This window comes from Drosophila nasuta, chromosome 2R (assembly GCF_023558535.2).
Source record: "Drosophila nasuta strain 15112-1781.00 chromosome 2R, ASM2355853v1, whole genome shotgun sequence".
Lineage (NCBI taxonomy): Eukaryota > Metazoa > Arthropoda > Insecta > Diptera > Drosophilidae > Drosophila > Drosophila nasuta.
In genome coordinates this window covers 7,681,732-7,704,598 of record NC_083456.1, presented here as the reverse complement: position 1 = coordinate 7,704,598, position 22,867 = coordinate 7,681,732, and the positions used below count along the sequence as shown (strand labels likewise).

The window sequence follows — 22,867 nt, the reverse complement described above, 5'->3', positions numbered from 1 at the left end:
GATAAGTATAATTTTTGACACAGTATTTTAGTGCAAACAAAAAAGTTGTTGGGGACACTCTAACATAAATAAAGTAGTATATTTCATAGTTGATGCACTTGAAAATGAATGAGTGTGGGACAAACTTTCAGAATCGCATATCTGATTATATTATGTAAATTAGGCACATATGCATATTATCAATATTTTAAACGTAATCATTTATTTTCACTTTATTTTGCAGAGGTTAGTAAAGTAAAACAGATTATTTGAATAGTATGGTACTAAATTCTAATTAAAGTTTTAAAAGCTAATTTTAAATGAAATTTGTCTTTCATCTCTTAAAATAAAAAGTATGAAAAATAATTTCAAAACAAATTCCAGCCTTTTTACAAGTTTGTGAGCTATACTTTTAGGCGCTAGTTCGTTGCCTAAGTCTTTTGTTTGTGTGGTGGCAACGCTGTGCAATGGAAAAGAGTCTCAAGAGATGAAGAGAATCACTTCTCTGCAGTGGTAAGTATACACAAAGAGCAGCGTATTACTCACCAACACCAACACACATGTGTCGAGTGTAAAGCGTAGCTGAAAGAGGAACTGTACGCTGTGGCTGTGGCTGTGACTGAGCGAACGATTCAGTCAGTTGCCATTTACCTGTTGCCGTGCGCTGTAATTCGTCCAGTGTCGTAGCGGATGAAATTGAACCTCCAGGCGAGGCATTACGTTGCGTGCCTGCCTGAGACTGCGCGTGTGTGCGAGAGTGAATATACCACGAGTGTCAGTGTATTGATGGTGCTGTGGTGCTAGTGCGCTCTGTGCAAAGCAAAGGCAGCAAAATAAGAAAAGAAAAAAAAGATAACATAAAGCAAAGTAAAAGAGCCATAGTGAAAGATCAGCGCACTCATACATATGTGAATGTGTGTATGCATGTGTGAATGCACACACACACACACACAGACGCGCACACACACACAAATACGTACGCGACTTGCAATGAAAATAAAGTAGAGAAAAGTTGTGTCAAAATGAAATAACAAAAACGGAAATTTAAAACACATACAACATATGCAAACGGAATTCAATGAAGCTGCAAAAACTGCCAAATATCAAATGGAAAACTGCGATGCATAAATGAAAACTAAACGCGTGACGTGTATGAAAAAGGTAGCAACTGCTATTTATTAAATTGCAATTCGAATTCTTGTTTTCCCCTCTCTCGCTCGCTCTCTCTGTTACTCGCTCTCTTTCTCTCTCTATCTCTCGCTCTGTCTCTGCTCATTCGCTGTGCCTTGTTTTTGTGTGGCTTCAGCGAATGCAAATTCCTTCGTTGATTTCTTTGTTGTTTTTGTGCACGCTCGTAAAACTGAAAAAGGAATAATTGTAGCATACGGATATCCTAGACACTGTCTTTAGCTGGGTAAATTATTACGCATTTTCCCCCACAGCAGTTGCACTCACACACATAAACACACACACACACAGTTCCAAACCAGTTGCAAAGTTGTCACATTAAAATCACACCTTCGAAGAAGAAATATTTATTGTTGTTGCTGCTGTTGTTGTTGTTGTTGTGGTTTCTATATGTGCACCATTTTGCCCATAACTCGTTCGTGCTCTCACAGATACTTGGATACTCACGCACACACACATACACTCACACACACACACACTGATACACCCTCTCTGGTTGCCTGGCAATTTTGCAAGCAAATTATACGTAAAGGAATTCAGACAGCAGCAGCCTCAGTTGTGGTTGCTGCTGCTGCTGTTGTTGTGGCTGCAACTGGTTGATCTGCATAGACGCCCATTATATTTATGTATGTAAGTAACTCTGCTGCATTCTGTATGCGCTGCCTGCTGCCTGCTGCATTGTCGTTTTTCCTTTCATATCTGGCGAAAAAGTTATAAACATTAACGCAGGCGAGCAGCAAACGAGAACGCTGCTTAGCTGCTCATTATGCGCCATTTGAGCCATGCAACGGATATGCTCATTACCATATCATTTCATTTTATAACACACATTTTGCAATGTGACCATAGCAACACACACTCACACTCACACATAAATTATGCATGCTAATCGGGACAGTGACTTTCAGTTTTATATGATTCCTAGGAAATGCCGTTGACCATCACAGATCTCTCTCTCTCTATCGCTTCATCTTGTTTTCAATGCTTTCAATTCTATCGATAAGTATAGACTGTCACATGCATACACAACTCGCGCATATATAATTCATTATTTAAGCGCCTTGGGGGTATCCGCTGGTTGCTTTTTAGCGAACAGCAAACGCGGGAAACATGTGGCAACGTTTTTCAGAGTTTGTTTTGGCTTAAAAAGGTTAAATGTTTATAAATTGTTAATTTGATATCTGTCGTAGATTTGGACATAGTATTATGACATTTGAACAAAGCACTTTTCCTTCCCCCTCCTCCGCATCGCAACATAACGTCAACAACAACTGGAAATCCAACTCGAACAACAACAAACTGACAAGACCCTGTTGCCTGACGTCCATTGCCTGCTTGTTGGCCAATTTTGTTGGCCGCTTTCCAAATGTCCGTGGTAAAACAAAAGACTTAAGCGACAAACTTGATCGACTCACACAAAAATATCATAGGCCAAAGTTTTGCTGCCCGCCTGGCGCAGCCATTTAATGCATTTACAAACAATTTAAAGTATTTTTATAAAGAAAAAAAGTAAGAAATAAAAAATGTCAACATATGCGCAATGCAATGACAAGCCATCAGCAGCCGCAGCAGCCAGAGCTAAAGCAGCAGCCGGCCAGGCCAACTCATTGCAGTCAATTCCAGTCCAGTCAGCCATGGCCCGCAGCCTCAGCGCATTGGCAATCAAAGCCAAAAAGCTTTCAAGCCGACGCGACGACACCGTCAACGACGCCGCCACAGTCACAGAGTTGGAAAAGCCGCGCGTCGATTTCTAAAGATTTTCAACAAAATTGTAAATACTCTAAGCGAACGCAGATATATCAGATATCTTGAGCCAACAATTATTTATTAATTAAATGCAATATAATTTGCTAAACTAGAAATAACACAAAAATGTCGTGATCGCAGCTTAATATTCAATTAATTCAACACGCTGATAAATTGAAAAGATAATGAGCTTTATTGATTTTTGTTAACAACGCTAATTTATGACAATGCAAGCAACGAATTAATATTGAATTTGCACTTTAAAATAAATGAGTTTATTTATAAAAGCGTTAATGAAGGAATTTATATCACATGTTTGTTTTATTCAAAATTAATCTTATTAATATTATTTTAATACAGAAATTTTAAAAATACATTATGTTTAATGTAAACTACAAGAATATCATCCAGTTTTCTTGTATTCTAAATATTTTGTACTGCTATTATTATATTTTTATTTTATTTCATATTTAAGCTTATCGCAATTAACAACAAATTTTATAATCTAATTCGAAATCAACAAATCAATGTTCTATAAAAATATTTCATAATACTTTGGCATTATAAATATTTCATCAGGTATTGTTATAATTAATATTGAAAGCTTGAATGAATTCAAATATTTGTATTTCAATTCAAATTGAAACCTATTGCCGTTAAAGTTAGTTAGTGCAATTTTTTGAATGCTGAATGTTCAAACTTATTCGGGAACTTTGAAATCAATAGCTTAATTTTTCGTAAAGGTACAAAAATGTTGCCCAAATATTTGATTTACAAATATTGTATACAAGTAGTGTTATTATTACTCAGAAGATTATTCTTAAAAGCATTATATTTATTTGGAATTTAAACTTATTGGATTGAAAGAAAGTTATTACATCTTCTTTGAACACAAAAACTTTTTCAAACAATATCGAAAAAATAACAAATTGATTTCTTTCTCAAAAGTTTAAAAACTAACAATAATATCACTCATTGCTCTGTTATTATAAATATTTAATCTGTTATTATAAAAGAGTAAACAGCAACGTTATTGTTTGATACTTTCATTTAATAATATAGCCATTGAAGAGCATTGAGGGTATGTGAAGCTTCGTTGTGTGCCTTCTGAGCATTTTTCTTTCTTGTCTACAATTTTTGTTGTATGGGTTTTTATACTTATATATGATTTCATAGCGCTTGCAAACGGCGCAATAAGCAATACTAAAATGCAATGCGATGGATTTTTTATTATTATTTATTTAGTTTTGTTGTTGGTAGGAGACGAAGACTGAGTCCGAGGCTGCGACAGCGACAGCGACTGCGACTGCGACTGAGACGGAGCCATAGTCCGAGTCTCCAATACAGGCATAAACACAGCCAAAGATACAAATGCGCAAAATACAGATACAAACACGAACACACACATAGATACACAGAGAGTTGGAGTGCAGCAGTTTTGCAGCTCTCACGGCCACAAGCGACAGTTTTGTATTAGAAACGGCAACTTGTAGCTGCAGCTAGTTACGGGCCTGATGACTCCCGGACAGAGAGAGGGGAACGGAGCGGGGAAGCCGAAGGTAGCTGGAATGTTGTCGCTGCTAGTTGGTAATGTTGCCAAGTGGCTGACATAGTTGTTGTTGCTATTGCTCTTGCAGTTGCTCCGTTGTCCGTTGTGGTTGTTGTTCTTGGTCTTGTTCTTATTCTTGTTTGCGTTCGCGTTCTCGTTGTTGTTGTTGTTGTTAGCCTATGCAGGGCAAGTTTGGAGTGAACTTAAAAATTTCATTTGTTAAACAATTTATGTGTGGCATATTAGAAGAAAGAGTTGCGTTCTAAAGCCAGAAAGCAGCCTCACAAACGTCACCCTATGCGGGCGTTTGTGGCATGCGGGCAATGCCAGCCAGCAGCCAACAGCGAGCTGTGAGCAGCCAAAGCAGCAGCAGCAGCAGCCCACAGATACAAAGATACAGATAACCTGTTGTTGTCGTTGCTGCCTCTCATTGGATACGTGTGTGAGAGTGTGTGCGAGTGAGTGCTTGTGTGTGTGTGTGTGTGTAGCTGAAATCAGAGAAAACGGTGCTTTACATTCGTTTTATCTCTGTTTTCTCTTCACTTGCTCATCAGCCAAGCGAGCAAGAAATCCGCCAGGCTGAAGGCTGGCAGGCATCTTTCTCTCTGTCCCGCTTTAATGAAATGTAATTTGAAAAATTGCGCTCGGCAAATTGTTGACTTGTTGCTGCAGCTCGTTTTTATTATTGTTGCTGTTGTTGCTGTTGCTGTTGTTGTTGTTGCTGTTGTTGTCGTCATAGTTAGAATTTCAAATATTTTGTCTTAATTAAAATTTAGCTGCCAAGCACTTGAGAAAGAGACTCGTCCACAGTCTTCGTCGTCGTCTAAACTCGCATCGCATGTTGGACAAAAGTCAGGTAAATCTTTTAAATAAATTAGCGCTGTCGTTCGTCAAGCATTTGTCGCGTTTGCATTTAGTCGACATTTTTATTGGATTAAGTTTGGCCTGGATTAATGCGCTGTCTTAGATTAGATGCGCCATCATTCACGTCTCCAATTGTTGTTGCTCTTGTTGTTGTTGTGGCTGTCGCACAGCATGTAATTTGCGGTAAGTTGGCTTCTTGTTGCTTTTGTTTTTTCTTTTAAATTTTTTGCGTCTTTGGGCTTGTTGTGATTTATTTTGTTTTGTTGGACATTACATTTTAGGTTAAGTGGCGTTTATGCACAGTTGACTGTTTCGCTTGTCGCCGCATTCAAAATGTGGGTCATAAAACAAAAGACTTAAGCAACGAACTGGTTCGTCTGCTTTGCCTTTGGCTTTGCATTGGAATTTGAATTATTTCCCCGGCACTCGGCACTCAGCAACAATCAATACGAAAGAGCGACAGAAAGAGAGTGCGAGAGAACCTTAACTATTTTCCATTGATTAATGACAGGTAATTTTCATCCATTGGTCGCGGTTATAGAACGGGGAACCATAAGAGAGGCTCTTCCAAAGGCAAAGGCAAAGGGCATTCGCCTCATGCTTCATGCCTCGTCTTCATGGTTCCTTATACAAGCTTCGGTTTAATTAGTTTGGCTAAAATTTTTGCGCATTTTTTTAATGAATTTGTCGGCACAGAGTGAAATTTAAGTCAAGATAATGATCAAATCGTACAAGAATCATTAAAGAAATGTTCACAATTGGTGGTCAGATCTAGGGCATAGCTAATTGCTGGAATTTCAATTATAATGATCAGCGTGCATTGCACAGTCTTAGCCAAGGTAACTAATTGATAATCTATGCTAAATGAAGCATCAACTTCATGCTAAGCATTTACTTTATCGTAAAATTTAGAATAAATTTCATAGAACATTTAGAACATGTTTTCGTATGAATTTTAATATATATCTCAAATGACTTTATTATAGGCAATAATTGTATCTATAACAGATACTTTACTAATCTCTGAGACACTTTCAAAGATGTTTTGCGTAAATATACACTTTCTACATTCCTTTTGAACTGCCCAAGCAGCGTTATAATGAGCCATTCATAGGCTAATAGCTGACAATATATCAATCGAAATAGACATGTTCAAAAACTATTCCTATACCTATACCTATTCCTATGCATATTTCATTAGCTGAATTCGAGCTGATTTTTGCACTCTTTCTACCTATTAAGTATGTCAACGTTTCGACAACTTTCAATTCTTTTATTCTCATTTACAACGAGTCTCTTGAGAACCCAAAATTTCAGCAGAGTTCAACCAATCACAAAATATACAGTTAAGATATTTAGCTGTGGAATATTTTTAGCATACCTAAAACCCACATTCATAGAACGAATTTTTATTTTTATTAAAAGAAAAGCTTTACAACTTCTGCGAATGTTGAAGAAGAATCAAGTATGTGTAATAAAGTAAAGTAAATATTGGAAAAGTACAATTCCATTATGACATTCATATTTAGTATTTTAATATTTGCATTTACTATATAGGGAAGCATGGAATATTTCATATAAAACAGCTGTATTTATTTAATTTTATTTACACTTGGGCACTTTTTTTTTGTTTATATTCATACTTGAAGCTTGATATTTTAAGTGTATATGTTGGATTTGTTCGACTAAATGTTCAAAAAAGGGAATTGCATTTCCACTTAATGCAAATATTAGTTCGAACTTTTACTTTATAGTCATAAAATTTAACATTTAAATATTGTAATTTAGAATTTATTTCTTTTAATGCAGTTTAGTTTGCATGAATATGAATCGTAGATTTAAAATATTTCGTAAAAAATCTAATTGTTAAGTTATTTATTAAATGTCAACAAAATCATTACCATCCAACAAAACTTGAATTATATTTTGTTAACAAGTTGTTTTTCAGTAAAGAAACAATTTTGTTTGCTTTTATTGCGACAGCTTTATTTGTTAAATGCGACACTTGGAATTATTTTTATAATATTTTACCAAGTGCATCAATTCTCAAGCCTATAAATTATTCTGCAAGTAAATTATAGACTTAGTCCAGTTCACTCGACATGTTAATGAAGATAACAATTGGATTATTAATCGTGGCTGTGCTGTTTGTGCACCAGAACGCTGCTTGTGGTAACAGTCATTTAAAGAAATAAAGAAGAGATGTGCTCATAATACTTTACACTTTCATAGTTGACATTTGCACGCTGCCCGTAGATCCAGGGCCCTGCAGAGGATACAATCCGAGTTGGTATTATGATTCCACAGAAGGAACATGTAAGCCTTTTATATATGGCGGTTGCCAAGGCAATCAAAATAGATTCGAAACACTTGAAATCTGTCAAAATACATGTCCCTAATGTTAAAATGTTTAATAACACTTTAATGAAATATAAATAAAATTGGAAGAAAATAATGTTTTAAATAATTACTAATACTTTGGGAAAAAGTCAGTGTGAGAGTGTAGGAAAATGAGGATGAATTATTGTTTTTTAATCATAATAATTGGCTAACAAGCAAAACACAAAAGTTTCATACTGCGTTACTACACGGAATAGAATTTTTCTAAATAAGCTATTTCAATATTTCTTTTATGTATTTGTTTTTCAAATAATCGGAATCCTTAAAACCAGAGATAATTCCATGTATTGGGTGTGTCAAGGTTGTACGAAAAAACAAGTAAGAGATACCCGCTATCCATTTTGAATAAAAGCAATATATTTTGCAGTATTATTCTCAACATATACCATAAATACTACAAAAACTGTAAAAATATACCGAACGGTATATTTGTTATATCGATATAGTACCACATTCAAAATATACCATAGACGGCACAATATACCAGATTGTCAGCCAAAGCAACTAAGACCCCTATTAAGTAGGCGTTTTTGCCCATACAAAATTATTTCTTTAATAACTTCGACAATTTTTATCTGATCGCAATCAAATTTTCAGAACTCGCGGGGCGAAAGTGGGCGTGGCAAAAATTTGAAACAAACTTGATCTGCGTGCAAACATAATTAGAGCTCTATCTCTTATAGTCTCTGAGATCCAGTGTTTTATACGGACAGACACACAGACAGACAGACGGACATGGCTAGAACCGTTTCGGCTATTGATGCTGATCAAGAATATATATACATTATAGGGTCGGAGATGCCTCCTTCTACCTGTTACATACATTTCCTGCCGGAACAAAGTTATAATATCCTTTTACCCTATGGGTAGCGGGTATAAAAAGAAATTGCATTTTAACTTCAGGAATTTTACGGTTATAACGTTTGATATAGGGAGAAAACAAAGTTTATGGTGTGCTCTAGCAGAGAATCGCGGCGTCTTGATTCTCAGCTGACTGCAGAGAACTATAGCTTTGGGTCCGTCAAGGAGTTTATCTACTTAGGCACTGCTATAACAACCACAAATGATGTCAGTCAGTTAAGCGGAGAATAACACTTGCCAACAGGTGTTACTTTGGGCTCACTAGGCAGTTCAATAGTAGAGCTCTCTCTCGACGCACAAAAACCACACTCTACAAGACGCTCATTCTTCCAGTACTCCTATATGATGCGGAGTGCTGAGCAGTGACGCAGTCACATGCAGCTGCTCTTGGAGTGTTCGAGAGAAAAATTCTTCGCAAAATCTTTGGTCCAATCTGCGTGGACGATGTTTATCGCATCAGATACAACCACGAGCTGTATGAGCTGTACGGTGATGTTAACGTAGCCAGTCGAGTGAAATCTCAAAGACTTCGCTGGCTGGGCCACATTGCCCGTATGGATGAAGACGCTCCGGCTCGTAAGGTGTTTGATGCGGTGATTGTTGGGACACGAAGGAGCGGACGACCCCGAACGCATTGGCAAGACCAGGTGATGGAAACCCTGTCCACACTTGGTGTTACCAACTGGCGAAGGCGCGCTCAGGACAGAGACGCGTAGAGGCACATTGCGCTTCAGGCCGAGATCCGATAAAAGGGTTGTCATGGCCATATAATAATAATAATCTTTGATATAAAGTTTTACGTAAGAAATCTAATATTTGTCTCAATTATTAAATGTCAACAAAACCATTAACATCCAACAAAACTTGAAATGTATTTGTTAACAAGTTGTCATTCAGTAAAGAAACAATTTTGTTTACTTTTATTGCGCCAGCTTTGTTTGTTAAATGCGTCACTCGGAATTATTTTTATAATATTTTACCAAGTGTATAAGTTCTCGAGCCTATAAATTAATCTGCAAGTAAATTTTAAGCTTAGTTCAGTTCAGTCAACATGTTAATGAAGACAACTATCGGATTATTAATCGTAGCTGTGCTGTTTGTGCACCAGAACGCAGCTTATGGTAAGAGTCACTTGTAGAAATAAAGAAGAGATGTGCGCATCATAATTTTCATTTTCATAGTTGACATTTGCCAGCTGCCCTTAGACGTGGGGCGTGGCAGAGGATACTTTCCAAGTTGGTTTTATAACTCCACAGCAGGAGAGTGCGAACCTTTCATATTCGGTGGTGGCAAAGGCAATGCAAACAGGTTCAGAACACTAGAAGAGTGTCAAAATAGATGTCCCTAAAGTTGAAATGTGTATTGATACTTTAAAAACAATTAACGTTGTTAAAAATAAATGAATTAAATAATTGTGTAACAAAAGCAAATATGGTTAGTACAATAAAAGTTCTTCGAGGGGAATCCCCAATTTTAACTTAATTGTTAAAATAACAACAAAACTACAAATATTCATCAAAACATATGCTGAATGATGATAGAACATATAATTTTGTTGTTCACAAGTATTTTGAGTCAACTTTATTTTTGAATTGCGACAGTTCATAATATTTAGTCAAGTACTTAAAATTAAACAAATATATACTCGTACATATGTAGATTACATATACTGAATGTAAGCTAGAGTCTTAATCCAGTTTATTTAAGCGACATGTTCTTAAGATAACAATCGAATTATTAATGTTGGCTTTCCAAGCATCAGAAAGTTACTAGTGGCAAATGCCACTTGTAAAAACTTATAATAATTAAATTTTTCCTTTTGTGTATCGTAGTTGCAGAGGCAATGGAAATAGGTTAGGTACATCTAAAGACTGTCAAAAAAAGTGTACCTGAAGTGATGAGTAAAGACTCTTAACATATAATTTAAAGGATATTGAAAATTTCTTAAATTATTACTAAATTCTTTTTATAAATTTGGTATTCCCAAAAAAAAATTTGGTATGGACTAGATATAAATAAATAAATAAATCAATACAGAAGCAAAGAAGTATAATCATATACAACTCGTTTAACTTCAAACATAAATAAAAGTTTAAAACATTAATATGTGTTTACTTTTAATCGAAATATACCCATTGAGACATTCACAATGTATTTATTTTGAAGCAATTAAGCAAATAATAAGCATGACGAATGGAGTTTTTAACATTCTAAAACAGATGTTATCATAATTAAAAGAACTCCCAAAAAATCACTTTGACTAATGCATTGTTCTGAATATATGTATGTAAAAAAATGACAATAATATTTACTTATATTGGGTCATTCACGTGTGTATTAAAACAAAGCGTGAATTTCAATGACAATTTTATTATTAATTTCTCAAAAGACGACCTATATTAAAAAAAGTATCGAAAGTGTATTTAAGCAGCTATGTAAGTCGTTATTTTTACTACAGTTGTAGGAGCAGAAACATGTTGTTGAAGTTTGCAAGTGTATTGTTGATCGCTTTAGTGCTCATCAACATGAGTCAGAGCAAATCTTGTAAGTGCAAATAAAAATGTAATCTTAATTAATACTAAAATCAAAGACTAAACAAATTTTATCTAGTGGATGACGTTTGCTCGCTTCCTAAAGATGTGGGTCCTTGCAGAGCAAGATTAGTTCGTTGGTATTACGATAGAAAGACAAAATCATGCGAAGAGTTCGATTACGGTGGATGTCACGGAAATGATAATAATTTCAAGACACTGCGTGATTGCAGAAAGACTTGTGGTTGAATCGATAAGTTCTTGAATGGAAAATACAATACATAAATAATGTTTTTAAACTTATAATAATTGGGCTTTATTTCGAAAAACAAAGCTTCACAAAAACAAACTTTAGTTTCAGTTGATGCAAATAAGGAAAATTTAATGTCAATTCGTTGCTCTCAAAATACTGCAAAACTTTGCCGCTATGCAAGATATGAATGAAGCTCTTAAAAAAAAACAAACTTATTCTCCCAAACGATGACCGAATTAATGGCTTTGCCTGAAGATATGTTTTTTAAGCAAATAGCATTGCATGTCAATGCAAATGGATTTATACTTAATATGAATAAAACATACAGATACAAAAAATATCACTTCGATGAAGCAGCTCAGCAGCAGCTGCACCCACTTTTTGCTGGGTTGCAAGAAATATTTCTTGCATTTTGCTTGCAAATAAAAAACTTGTCAGCGCCACCCACTTTCTGTCCACTGCAGCTGACTGTGAGTGTGCGAGAGTGTGCTAAGTGTGTGTTGAGTATCTGTGTGCTGGGGAGTCGAAATATTTTTGACTGGGGAAATATCGGGCGGGGCGCTGACAGCACGATGTACCTACCATACTATACACTACACGCAGCAGCCCGCCGCAAAGCAAAGCAAAGAGCAGCGCAGCGAAGCGGCAACTGCAACATTTTGCTAAATCAAAATTGACACTATGCAAAAAGCCAACCCACGGAGCGCAAATTGCAACACGGTAGCTACACACACTAATATGTTCACACGTACACTCACTTACTCGCATATATACATACATATATGCATGTAGTTGATTGTCGGGCCAGACTGGGGCCAGGCGCTCAGCGTGCCATGCCATAGAGGCCAAAAGGTGCACGCTGTCCGGCTTCGGCTCCGGCTCCACGCTCATACACACAGTACGTACATATGTACCGAGTATGTTGCGGTTTCTGTTGCTGTTGCTGCGGCTGTGTTGTTGTAGTTTTATGGCGCCAAGTAATTTCTGTGTTAGCGTTAGATTTCAACCATGTGCAGACAACGAACGCCACACAAACAACCAGCAACAAGCACAGCAGTTATTAGTTGAACACCGCGCACAGTGGTGCAAGTTGTATGTAATCTGCTCTCAAAATACATTGTATTCATGCAAAAATATATGACACCATGTTGTATTTACTGCTAATTGACAATACGGACAATACGGCTTTAAACTATAGTTGTTTTTTACAAATAAAAAAAGTGAATAACAAGAATAATTTTGAGACTCGATTTTTATACTTTCAAACGACAGTTTTTATGATTCTTGAAAATTTGATTGCGATCAGATAAAAATTGTACAAATTTTTAAAGAAATACTTTTGTATGGGGAAAACGCCCGCTTACTACGAGTCTTAGTTGCATTGGCTAACAAAGCCGCCAGGCTTTGGCTTTATTCAAAATCGTGAACGGATATCTCTCTGAAGCTTTCTTACTTGTTATATATTAAGCAACCATTAAACAATAATAAAAGATATAAAATTTAAAAAAAATTTAAATTGCTTGAAAATATATATATTTTAAATATTTTTGTTTAGTATTATATAGTTTTTATTGGAATATGATCAATAAAGGCTTATTTAAAAAAAAAAATTTATTGGAAATATCAACAATGTTTTCCCCTTTGACAAACACATTCTCTAAGTTAATAGACAAGATTTGTTCTTATTAGAAACTCGCGTACAAATTTTATTTATTGCTAAAAGTCATACTCCCATTCATTCACATTTACGAGCATATCGTAATACTTCTAATTCAAGAACATATTATACACATCGAAAGTTATTATCAAGAACTAAACCACTGTGCAATGGCATCAGCATGAATGTGAATCACTCTGGTGGCTGCACTGTGGCCACCACCGTGGTGACATTTGCTCATTAAGCATATTAAATAATTAGTACTTGTTGTTGTCATATTTTATATGCTCAATGCTTGTTCGGCCCGCTGAGAGAGGCTTGGCATATGAACCGCTTGGCAATACTCGAAGTTGCAGTAGACAAGGACCAGTTTTCAATGGCCAACTCAAGTCAACTCCACTCAAGTGTTGGCCTTTTGGCTTTGCCTGAAAAAAAATGTAATACAAAAATATGCAGTTTAATTGAATGGCCATTGACATAACTCGATGAAGAGATCGACTCATTCCTTGTTGATGATTTACATTAATATTCAAATTCAAACGAGAAACCTTGACCAAATAATTAAAATAACAAACTTTCGGATAATCCATTTCAGCCATTCAAAAGTGTATCACTGCCTAATTGATTTGAAATTACCATGAAATGGTAAGTGGTAATGATTAAAAAGATACTCCACAGAGTTTCACTACAAATATCACATCGAAAGCGAATGTGCGAAGGCATTGAAAAGTGACCCCAATAGTCAAGTTATTGGCGATAAGATCAGCTGCAAAGCAAATTAAATATGATTTTAATTACAAAAATAATTGCTTGGGATTTTCACTTGGCTTCACCTCAAAAAGATTAAACAATTAACTATTGAGAGAGTAGTTTTTGATTAAAGTGCGAGATAAACATGGAAAATTAGCAGACAAATGCTGAATTGTATGAGTTTGAGTGTGAGTGTATTTATCAATATTTTTTGGTTTTGTTTTCTTGTAAGTGGAGAAACAAATAAGCGATGTAAATTTATGCAAATTGCCTGCTGTGTTGCCCAATGAGCCATTTGACACTTTTGGTGGACACGCAGCTGAATTTGTTATTAATTATTTATTGTCTAAGTATTGTTAATTATGGCAAGCAAATACCAAAAAAGATCTCTCTTCTCTTGCTGCCTCTTCAATGGACTCAACTCAACTCGACTCAATTCGACTCCAAACTGTGGGCCTCTGGGCCTTTTCCTTTTCTTTTTTATTTTGTATTTTTTTGATCCGAACCAGTTGAGCGACATTCCATTTGAGGCGCGACAGGCGGCGTCCGTTTCGGAGATGCTAAGATTAATCAGCTGCCATAAGCCAAATGACAAGACATATTTTTTTTGGACTTGTTGTCTCGGTTGATCATTCTGCTTGTCGTTGTTGTTGTTGTTGTTGTTGTTGTTGCCTTTCAAATGCCTGGCCTAGTGTTATTATTGTTATTATGTTTATTTATGGCATAGCTAGAAAAAAAATTAATTTCAAATTTGATTACAATAAAAATAAAGCCACACACACACACTAACACACTCACACTCGAATTCACACTCAGATACAGTTTCGAATTCGAAGTCAAGGCACTTGTAAGCAGCATTTGATTTACGCGCTCCAAAGTGTGCCCAAATCTCGCCTAGGTAGTCGCAATGAAAGACCCATCACAGTTCCCCCCTTTCTCTCTCCCACTCTCTCTCCCTCTCCCCTTTTCATATAGTATTATATCTCTTGGTAGGTCTGTAGGTGTGGGCACCGTGACGGGCCCAACCCAAAATGCCAAACAAATGCTGAGCTGAAGAAGAGACTTGGCCAACATTGAAATAAATTTATTGTTTTCTATTTAGATAAATACATATGTCGTTTAGTCGTATCGCGTATGTTATTGTGTTTTATGCTATGTGTGGCCTAAGTTATGCAAAGCCGCCTCAAAACAAATATTAGTGATGAGCGCGACTAAAGCGAGGCGCATGCCTCTTCTTCTTCTTCCCTTGTTCTATTTGCCGAATTGGGTTACTTTCAACATAATTTCAGGTCTTAGGTTACACCAACAGCAACAATCTAAGCTGCTGCTGCTGCTGCTGCTGCTGCCTCTGCTGCTGGCTACAACAATCGACTCTTTCTGGCCCAGCTACAGATGGCCACGGCGGACTAACATTAGAACAGCCCACGCCTGTCTTTGGCTTATGATTAGAGTTTCCAAGCTCCACTCCAAACAGGTTTCTTGCCAAAACACAACAACAACAAGTAAGAGAGTCGAGTGTGCTCGACTGTGAGATACCCGCTACCCGATTTGAATAAAAGTAAAGCAGTGCGGTAATAATTTTAAGATATACTACTGAAAAATACTAAAAATATACCGAATGTTCCATTCGGTATATTGATAGCACTAAATCCAAAATATACCAAAAATCGTAAACTCTTGATCTGCTTACAAATACAACAAGTGCTGTGGAAAAACAAAATTATATCTCTATCTCTTAGTATCTTTGAGATCTAGATGTTCATACCGACAAACAGAAAGATAGACGGACGGACGGACAGACAGGCAGACGGAAATGGCTATATCTTCTCTCGTGACTCCGTCTGCCTGTCACATACATTTCCTACGGGCACGAAGTTATAATACCCTTCTATCCTATAAGTAGCGGGTATAAAAAGCCAAATAGAAAATCAGCTTTGGCCAATGAATGGAGATGGAGTCGAAGTCGAAGTCTTGGCTAGAGCCTCAATGATCATTGATGGCAATGGAAATATGACAGCATACGTGTGTCTATACAATCCAAATGAACCGAGAAACTGAAGAAAAGATACAAATTTAACAAACAACAAAATAAATATCAACACAAAAATAATTGGTAGACACGTGGGCGTTCTGCTTATTACTCACTTGGTAAATTGTTAAAAAATAATAGTTAAATTTATGCACACATTCAGTCGTTTCTATTTTTTTTGCGTTTTGTTTCAACTGGCGCCGCATTTCAATGGCTAATCAGACTGACAACATCTTTTTGGCGTGGGCTTTATGGGAAATTTCTGCGCCAAATTGGCCAGAATTTAGTTATGAATTCCCCCAAAGGTCAAATGCACTTCAATCCGAGAGGTGTGGCCCAGCAATAAATGCACACACATATCGCATATTGCATATAGTATTTTTATTCATTTATATGTCTGCTATGTGCACACTTTTAACGCATTAAAATTGGCAACTGGAGTCGTCGTCGTCGTCGTCATCGTCGCAAAACCTACTTCGATGCTGCCCACACTCTGACAGCATTGCATAGTCCAATCCCATGGCCATCGAGGCTTAATGGCAGGCAGCTAGGCTCAGCTCAGGCTAGAGACAATTTATAGAAATTTCCATTTATTTTATTACTTTTATTGCTTTTTGCTCGGGTCGACCATCAGTGACCCAAATTCCTTTGTGTGATTGCTCATCCATTGAGGCAACTTCTATGTGAATTGCAGTTTTTCCTCTTGTCTTAAGAATATGTGAATGCTTCAGCATAAGTCAAATAATCATATAAGGCAACACACATACTGCAAACCAAACGTATACTAAACTAAAAACAATTGACTACTTGATAAACATTAATGACATTCATATATATGGTACATATACAAGTATATAAAAAACGAGCAAAATAAACCTAAAATAAAATATAAATAAATAATCAAAATAATAATGAAATATCAACTTGTAAGAAAGAGTCGAGATACGCACTTCATATATTTATAAAATCTAAATATTGCGGTATTATTCTTTAAAATACTGAATAATTATACCAAAAACTACAAAATAATTCGAAGGTTATACTTGGTACCCTTACGGGTATAAAAATTGTACTCTTGCCTTAAATTAATAACCTGTAGTACACATGAATAAACTGCATTATAGGCAATAGAATAATGGAAAACAATTGAAGCAAATTAGTTAAATTTTGGCAAATAAAAACAATTTACGACCTTTTAAATATTAATTGCTCTCATGTTCTGTTGTCTTTTACTTCAACTAAATAAATATAAATAATAATAAAAACAAGACAATAACTGCTAAATGAAATGACTTATAAACAAATAAGATACAAATTACGGAAAATAAAAATATTTCTCGACTTCATGAAAATATATACAAGCAAATCATCTAAACAATTAAAAAAATTGATTCGATTGGTTGTATTTTTTTACAACTGAGTTTTATAAGAATTAAATAAAAATAAAAGCATGAAAATAGCTCTTAAATGAAATGACTTTTGATAAATTATGGCAATTCACTCTTAAAAATGTCTTAATAATAAAATGAACTAAATGATAAAATAAATAAAAGTTAAGCCGGGTCAAACAACTTTTAAATCAAATACAAGCGAAGAATCTAAGCAAATAAGATAATTGATGGCAAATAGAAAACAATTTTTGACTTGGTAAATATTAATTGCGTACATATTTAATCTTCATTTCATTCATAAAAGCGTCTTAAAAAATACTCGTTTTATTATATTTTAATGCGACTAAATGACACAATAAATAAAAATAAAGACAAGAAAACAACTTTTAAACAATCTAAGCAAATAAGATAAATTATGGCAATTCAGCATTTCGTAAGAATTAATTTATTCGACGATACTCGAGAGTTTAATCAATTAAATGTACATGCTCATTTCAGCTCGTAAAGTAATTAATTATTGTGTTGCTCTTTCAATTCCAGACTTCAGCGAAGGTCGCAACTTAGAAACATAGAATAGAATAGAGAATATCGAAAGCAATATGTCACACAAGACGAGCACCAGACGAGCCTCAGAGCTGGAGTGTCCGCTGGCATCGCTGGGACGCAACAGCAACGCTGTGCGGGATCAGCTGGCGGCAGCGCATTATCATCATCCGCATCCATTGAGCTCCAGCCCCCTCGATCCCCAGGCGTACAAAATGTCCCGAAAGTCGCCCAATCTTAGCCTCAATGTGAACGACACCGTTGCCAGCGGGGAGCTGTATCCCCTCGACTCTCGCAGTTCAACGCCACACAGCGATCAGCAGACGCCTTCAACAGCCGCAGCAGCAGCGGCAGCGACTACGGCAGCTGTGTTGCACATGGTGCAGCAGAAGGCTGCCACATTCGAGCTACGCGGGCGACACACGCGGCACGAACCGTCCAGCTATGGGGCACACTCCACAGCCTCCGTCGGTCGCCACGCCCAGTCGAAGAAGTCTCCCGAATTGCAGACGCTGCCTGCTCCTGCGACGAGGACAACGGTGCCAGTGCCACAGCCGCGCAACTTCCTCACGCTGGACTGGCTGCACGGCAACAGCGCCGACACCGAAGACTCCAGCGACAACAATGCTGGAGGCGCTGCCAATGGACGACGAAGAGCTCAAGCCCAGAGCGGACGCTGCAGCGTGCCCACTGTGCTGGGCAATGGCAACAGTGCTCAGTATCTGCTCGACAAGAAGATGGAGTCACTCTACCTGGGCAATGCGCTGCGTGCTCTGCCTCTTGGCGCCGAGGCGAGTCAGTATCAGAATGAGAGATACTACCTGGAGGACTACAGCAGTGGGAGCGGGAACGAGCGACTTCCAGGTGAGTGTTTAAATCATTTGTTGTAAGGCAAGCAAGTTATGAAATATCTAAAATTCCAAATAGAATATTTGAATAATCACAAAATTTGGAATTAGTTTGAATAGCACCGACATCATATTATATTAGCAACGAAATTTAAATTATTATTATTTAAAAAAGTATTTTTCATATTATATTAGCAACGAAATTTAAATTATTATTATTTAAAAAAGTATTTTTTAATGTCGACAGCTCAATTGAATTATAATAGCAACTAATGCGAAAACTTCAAACTGAAAATATTTTATAAATATGAAAAATGTGTATTCAATGTTGAGTGTTTCATAATTTTTGATGATATCATGTATCCAAATATTTGAAAACACTAAAATTTCTTATTAATTTTAAATATTTCAAATAAAAAATTTTAATATTTAATTTTTGCATTTAACTAAAAAAGGAAATAATACATAAAAAGTTATAAAAGAAATAAAAAGAATTTTACAATGTGTAATAGAAAACAATGTTGGGATACTTATCACTTCAAAAATTTATCCAATACAACTCTTAAAACTGAGAATATGAATGCATTGTTTTCTTAGTTATTCATTTATTCATTGAAATATGATCAGAAATATATATAAATATATAAAAAGAATAACACATCAAATTTAAAAATTAAGATGCACATAGGATTTAAAAATTAGCCGATATCTAAAATGGAATTAATATTCAATACATGAAAGAAAGAAAGAAAAGAAAGAAAGCTTGACATTTTTTCCCTTCATGACAATACAGTAACAGTGCATTCGACAGTAACAACAACTGAAGGTCACTTCAAAGTTATGCAACATCTGTTGCATTAAGACAACATATGCCACATTGCCACACATTGTTGCAAACGGTCTAAAACAACAGTTAAGAATTTTCTCATGAAAAACATTTACGCACATGGTGATAGTGTTGCCATGATGATGATTTTTATGACGATGTGTTGAAATTTGCTTTGATATTTCTAGTATTCTTCGAATTTTTTATAGCAATGAAAGCATAAATAATCATCGTTACTTGAAGAATCAAAATTACTTGAAAGCCAAATGTCTTTTTATTGACTCGAACTTAAATGAACAAACTTTAACTACTATTTTAGTCAATATCTGCTGTAATTACAATGGTATTACAATAAAATCTTTGATGTCTTCTGAATGGCTATGTAAAAATATAACGCAAACCAGAGATTGCATATGAGGGATATAAAATGATACTCGTAACATTTTGTGATCTTTACCTAAGAGTTGACTTTAAATTCTTTTCTTTTTTGTGATCAGCAAAAAATCAGCAAATACCAACAAAGTTTGAATTTCATTAATTTGATCTGCATATATATTTAGTAAATATTTCGAAGCAGAAAAATGTTGATAATGAATTCGTGTTACTATTTAAGAGTCTTATCATTTCTATATAACATTTTTACCTTAATTTACTCTTGCAGAGCGCTTGCATCATCCCCGCAATTCAAGTCCCAGTGAGACGAGTGGCTCGGATCGCTATCTACTGAATCGCAGCACCAACTCGCCCGCCAATGCCTTCCAGCTGGATCACCACCACACCAAAGTGCAAAGCCTCTCCGACGGCCTGTGCAACATGGGTCGCTTTTCGCCCAGCCTCGACCAGGGCTACGCCACTCTAGTGTCGCCATCGCCAACTGGCCATCATCCGAGCAGCACAAGTGGACTGGTGGTAGGCGGCAACAGTAACAGCAAGAACAGCAACAGCAGCAGCGTTGTTGGCGGTGGCGTCATTGCCAGCAGCACGCCGGCAACAACGCCGCGTCGTGGATTGACCAGCAATGTCACAGTGGGTGCCACGGCAATTGGTCCGCCACCTTGGAACCGCAAGGGTCCTTTTCGCTGTGGTCCCTACTTTGAGCGGCTGCCCGACGAGGCGGTCGTGCGCATCTTCAGCTGGCTGGACAGCTGCGAGTTGTGCAACGTGGCGCGAGTCTGTCGCAGATTTGAGCAGCTCGCTTGGCGACCCGTGCTTTGGAAGTGCATCACGTTGCGAGGCGAACATTTGAATGGCGACAAGACGTTGAAGATGATATTCAGGCAGCTGTGCGGCCAGAGCTGCAATGGCGCCTGCCCGGAAGTGGAACGCGTTATGCTCGCCGATGGTTGTCGCATCTCCGACAAGGGGCTGCAATTGCTCACGCGTCGCTGTCCCGAGCTGACGCATCTTCAGCTGCAGACTTGTGTGGGTGTCTCTAATCAGGCTCTGGTCGAGGCGCTGACCAAGTGCAGCAATCTGCAGCATCTGGACGTAACCGGTAAGCAAATTGCCATCAATTTAAAAGTATATTTATTATCTTGACTGATTGACTAAGAAAACTATCAACGCACAAATCAAATGGTAGGAGCTAGGAGGCTGCAATTTTTACACAGGATAGTTTAAGAAACTTATTTATAAAATTATTGACTGACTAACAAAGTGATAAGGTATCTATCAAAAAGTAAAGCTCAACTTTTTTCACAAGTTTTAAAAAAAATTTAATTTTAAAATCAGAAGGAGTTTCCTTAAACTTCCGATTCGTTGATTGACTAACAAAACTGTCAACATACATATCAAACGGTATAAGCTGGAAGATCGACATTTTTCCAAAAGATAGCTTAAGATATTTCATTTGAAAAATTAGAAGAAAATTACTATTCATTAGCTAAAAAAAAACAAACAACAGGCAAATCAAATAGTAAAAACAAGGAGATCATTTTGTACAAATTGGCTTAAGAAATTGAATTGTAAGCTTTTAAGAGGTTTCTTCAAATTCTTATTCGTTGACTTACTGATTTACAAAACCATCATCGGCCAGATCGAACGCTAAGAGCTAAAGAAATTTAAATGTAAATTCAGAAGGGGTTTCTTAAAATACATATTAATTGTTTTCAAAATTCAGTACAAGAAGTATTGTTAATTTTTCCTCTTGCACTTCAGTCAATTAATTGAAAATATTGTATGAAGTAAATCAAATTGACAATCAATAATTAATCTTCTAATCTTCTTTTGTCACCCTCAGGCTGCAGTCAAGTGAGCAGCATTAGTCCAAATCCACATATGGAGCCACCGCGTCGTTTGCTGCTGCAATATCTCGATCTGACCGATTGCATGGCCATCGATGACATGGGCCTCAAGATTGTCGTCAAGAACTGTCCACAGCTGGTGTATTTGTATCTGCGACGCTGCATACAAATTACAGGTAACTTTGAGATTGCCACGACTTGGTGAACTTAAGAAATTAATCATTTCTATATTTGCAGATGCGGGTCTGAAGTTCGTGCCCAGCTTTTGTGTGTCGCTCAAGGAGCTAAGCGTCTCCGATTGCGTCAACATAACTGACTTTGGCCTCTACGAACTGGCGAAATTGGGCGCCGCTTTGCGCTATCTCTCCGTTGCCAAATGCGAGCGAGTTTCTGATGCGGGTCTCAAGGTGATTGCACGACGCTGCTACAAGCTGCGTTATCTGAATGCTCGCGGTTGCGAGGCCGTCAGTGATGATTCCATCACAGTCCTGGCACGCTCCTGTCCTCGTCTGCGCGCCTTGGACATTGGCAAGTGCGATGTGAGCGACGCAGGACTTCGGGCACTGGCCGAAAGCTGTCCCAACCTTAAGAAGCTTAGCCTACGCAATTGTGATATGATTACGGATCGTGGCGTGCAGTGCATAGCATACTATTGTCGTGGTCTCCAGCAGCTAAACATACAGGACTGCCAGATATCCATTGAAGGCTATAGAGCGGTAAAAAAATACTGCAAGCGCTGCATCATCGAGCACACAAATCCGGGCTTCTGTTGAGTAGGCAACTGCGCGTGTTCCAGCATCCAGAGGATTGATCGGTCGATTAAAGCAAAGAGGCAGGCCATATGAGCAATGATGTTCTAAACAATAAACAATTTTAGTTTTCGTGTTCGTTTTAGTATTAGCTGTTATTTGTGTACATACTTACTTAAGCAGTTTGTATATACTTCGCATATAAATTTGCTAAGCAGGATTAGCATAGACTATAGAGCATTTTATAGCACCTAAGTAGCGCAGCCTTCTAGACTAATTCTTGCTTAATAAATTATTTCTTATAACCCGTCAGAATAAAAATTATTTATACACCTATATTGAATATTTACAGCTGCCATGATATAACAGTTTGAGTTTGATTTTCAATTATTAACTGATAAGTATGACAGTTTTGGAATATCGATAAATATGTCGACAGTCCACCACAGCATATTAGTGC

General features: G+C 36.9%; 2 protein-coding genes across 2 annotated transcripts; both read left to right on the top strand.

Moving 5' to 3' along the window:
* Positions 1-630: 630 nt before the first annotated feature.
* On the top strand, positions 631-22,585 carry LOC132784229 (F-box/LRR-repeat protein 7). The gene is made up of 5 exons (XM_060789691.1): positions 631-1,140; positions 17,739-18,605; positions 20,077-20,910; positions 21,655-21,834; positions 21,896-22,585. The coding sequence occupies exons 2-5, from the start codon at positions 17,798-17,800 to the stop codon at positions 22,429-22,431; spliced, it is 2,358 nt and encodes a 785-aa protein (XP_060645674.1). The 5' UTR covers positions 631-1,140; positions 17,739-17,797; the 3' UTR covers positions 22,432-22,585.
* On the top strand, positions 10,910-11,392 carry LOC132787318 (kappaPI-actitoxin-Avd3a). The gene is made up of 2 exons (XM_060794278.1): positions 10,910-11,131; positions 11,198-11,392. The coding sequence occupies exons 1-2, from the start codon at positions 11,062-11,064 to the stop codon at positions 11,365-11,367; spliced, it is 240 nt and encodes a 79-aa protein (XP_060650261.1). The 5' UTR covers positions 10,910-11,061; the 3' UTR covers positions 11,368-11,392.
* Positions 22,586-22,867: the final 282 nt, after the last annotated feature.

Bases quoted from the DNA above. Each gene is read 5' to 3' on its own strand.
- LOC132787318 (XM_060794278.1), top strand. From the start codon at position 11,062: ATGTTGTTGAAGTTTGCAAGTGTATTGTTGATCGCTTTAGTGCTCATC. The intron at 11,132-11,197 runs GTAAGTGCAAAT...AATTTTATCTAG, and splicing joins CATGAGTCAGAGCAAATCTT to TGGATGACGTTTGCTCGCTT.
- LOC132784229 (XM_060789691.1), top strand. From the start codon at position 17,798: ATGTCACACAAGACGAGCACCAGACGAGCCTCAGAGCTGGAGTGTCCG. The intron at 18,606-20,076 runs GTGAGTGTTTAA...TTACTCTTGCAG, and splicing joins CGGGAACGAGCGACTTCCAG to AGCGCTTGCATCATCCCCGC. The intron at 21,835-21,895 runs GTAACTTTGAGA...CTATATTTGCAG, and splicing joins ACGCTGCATACAAATTACAG to ATGCGGGTCTGAAGTTCGTG.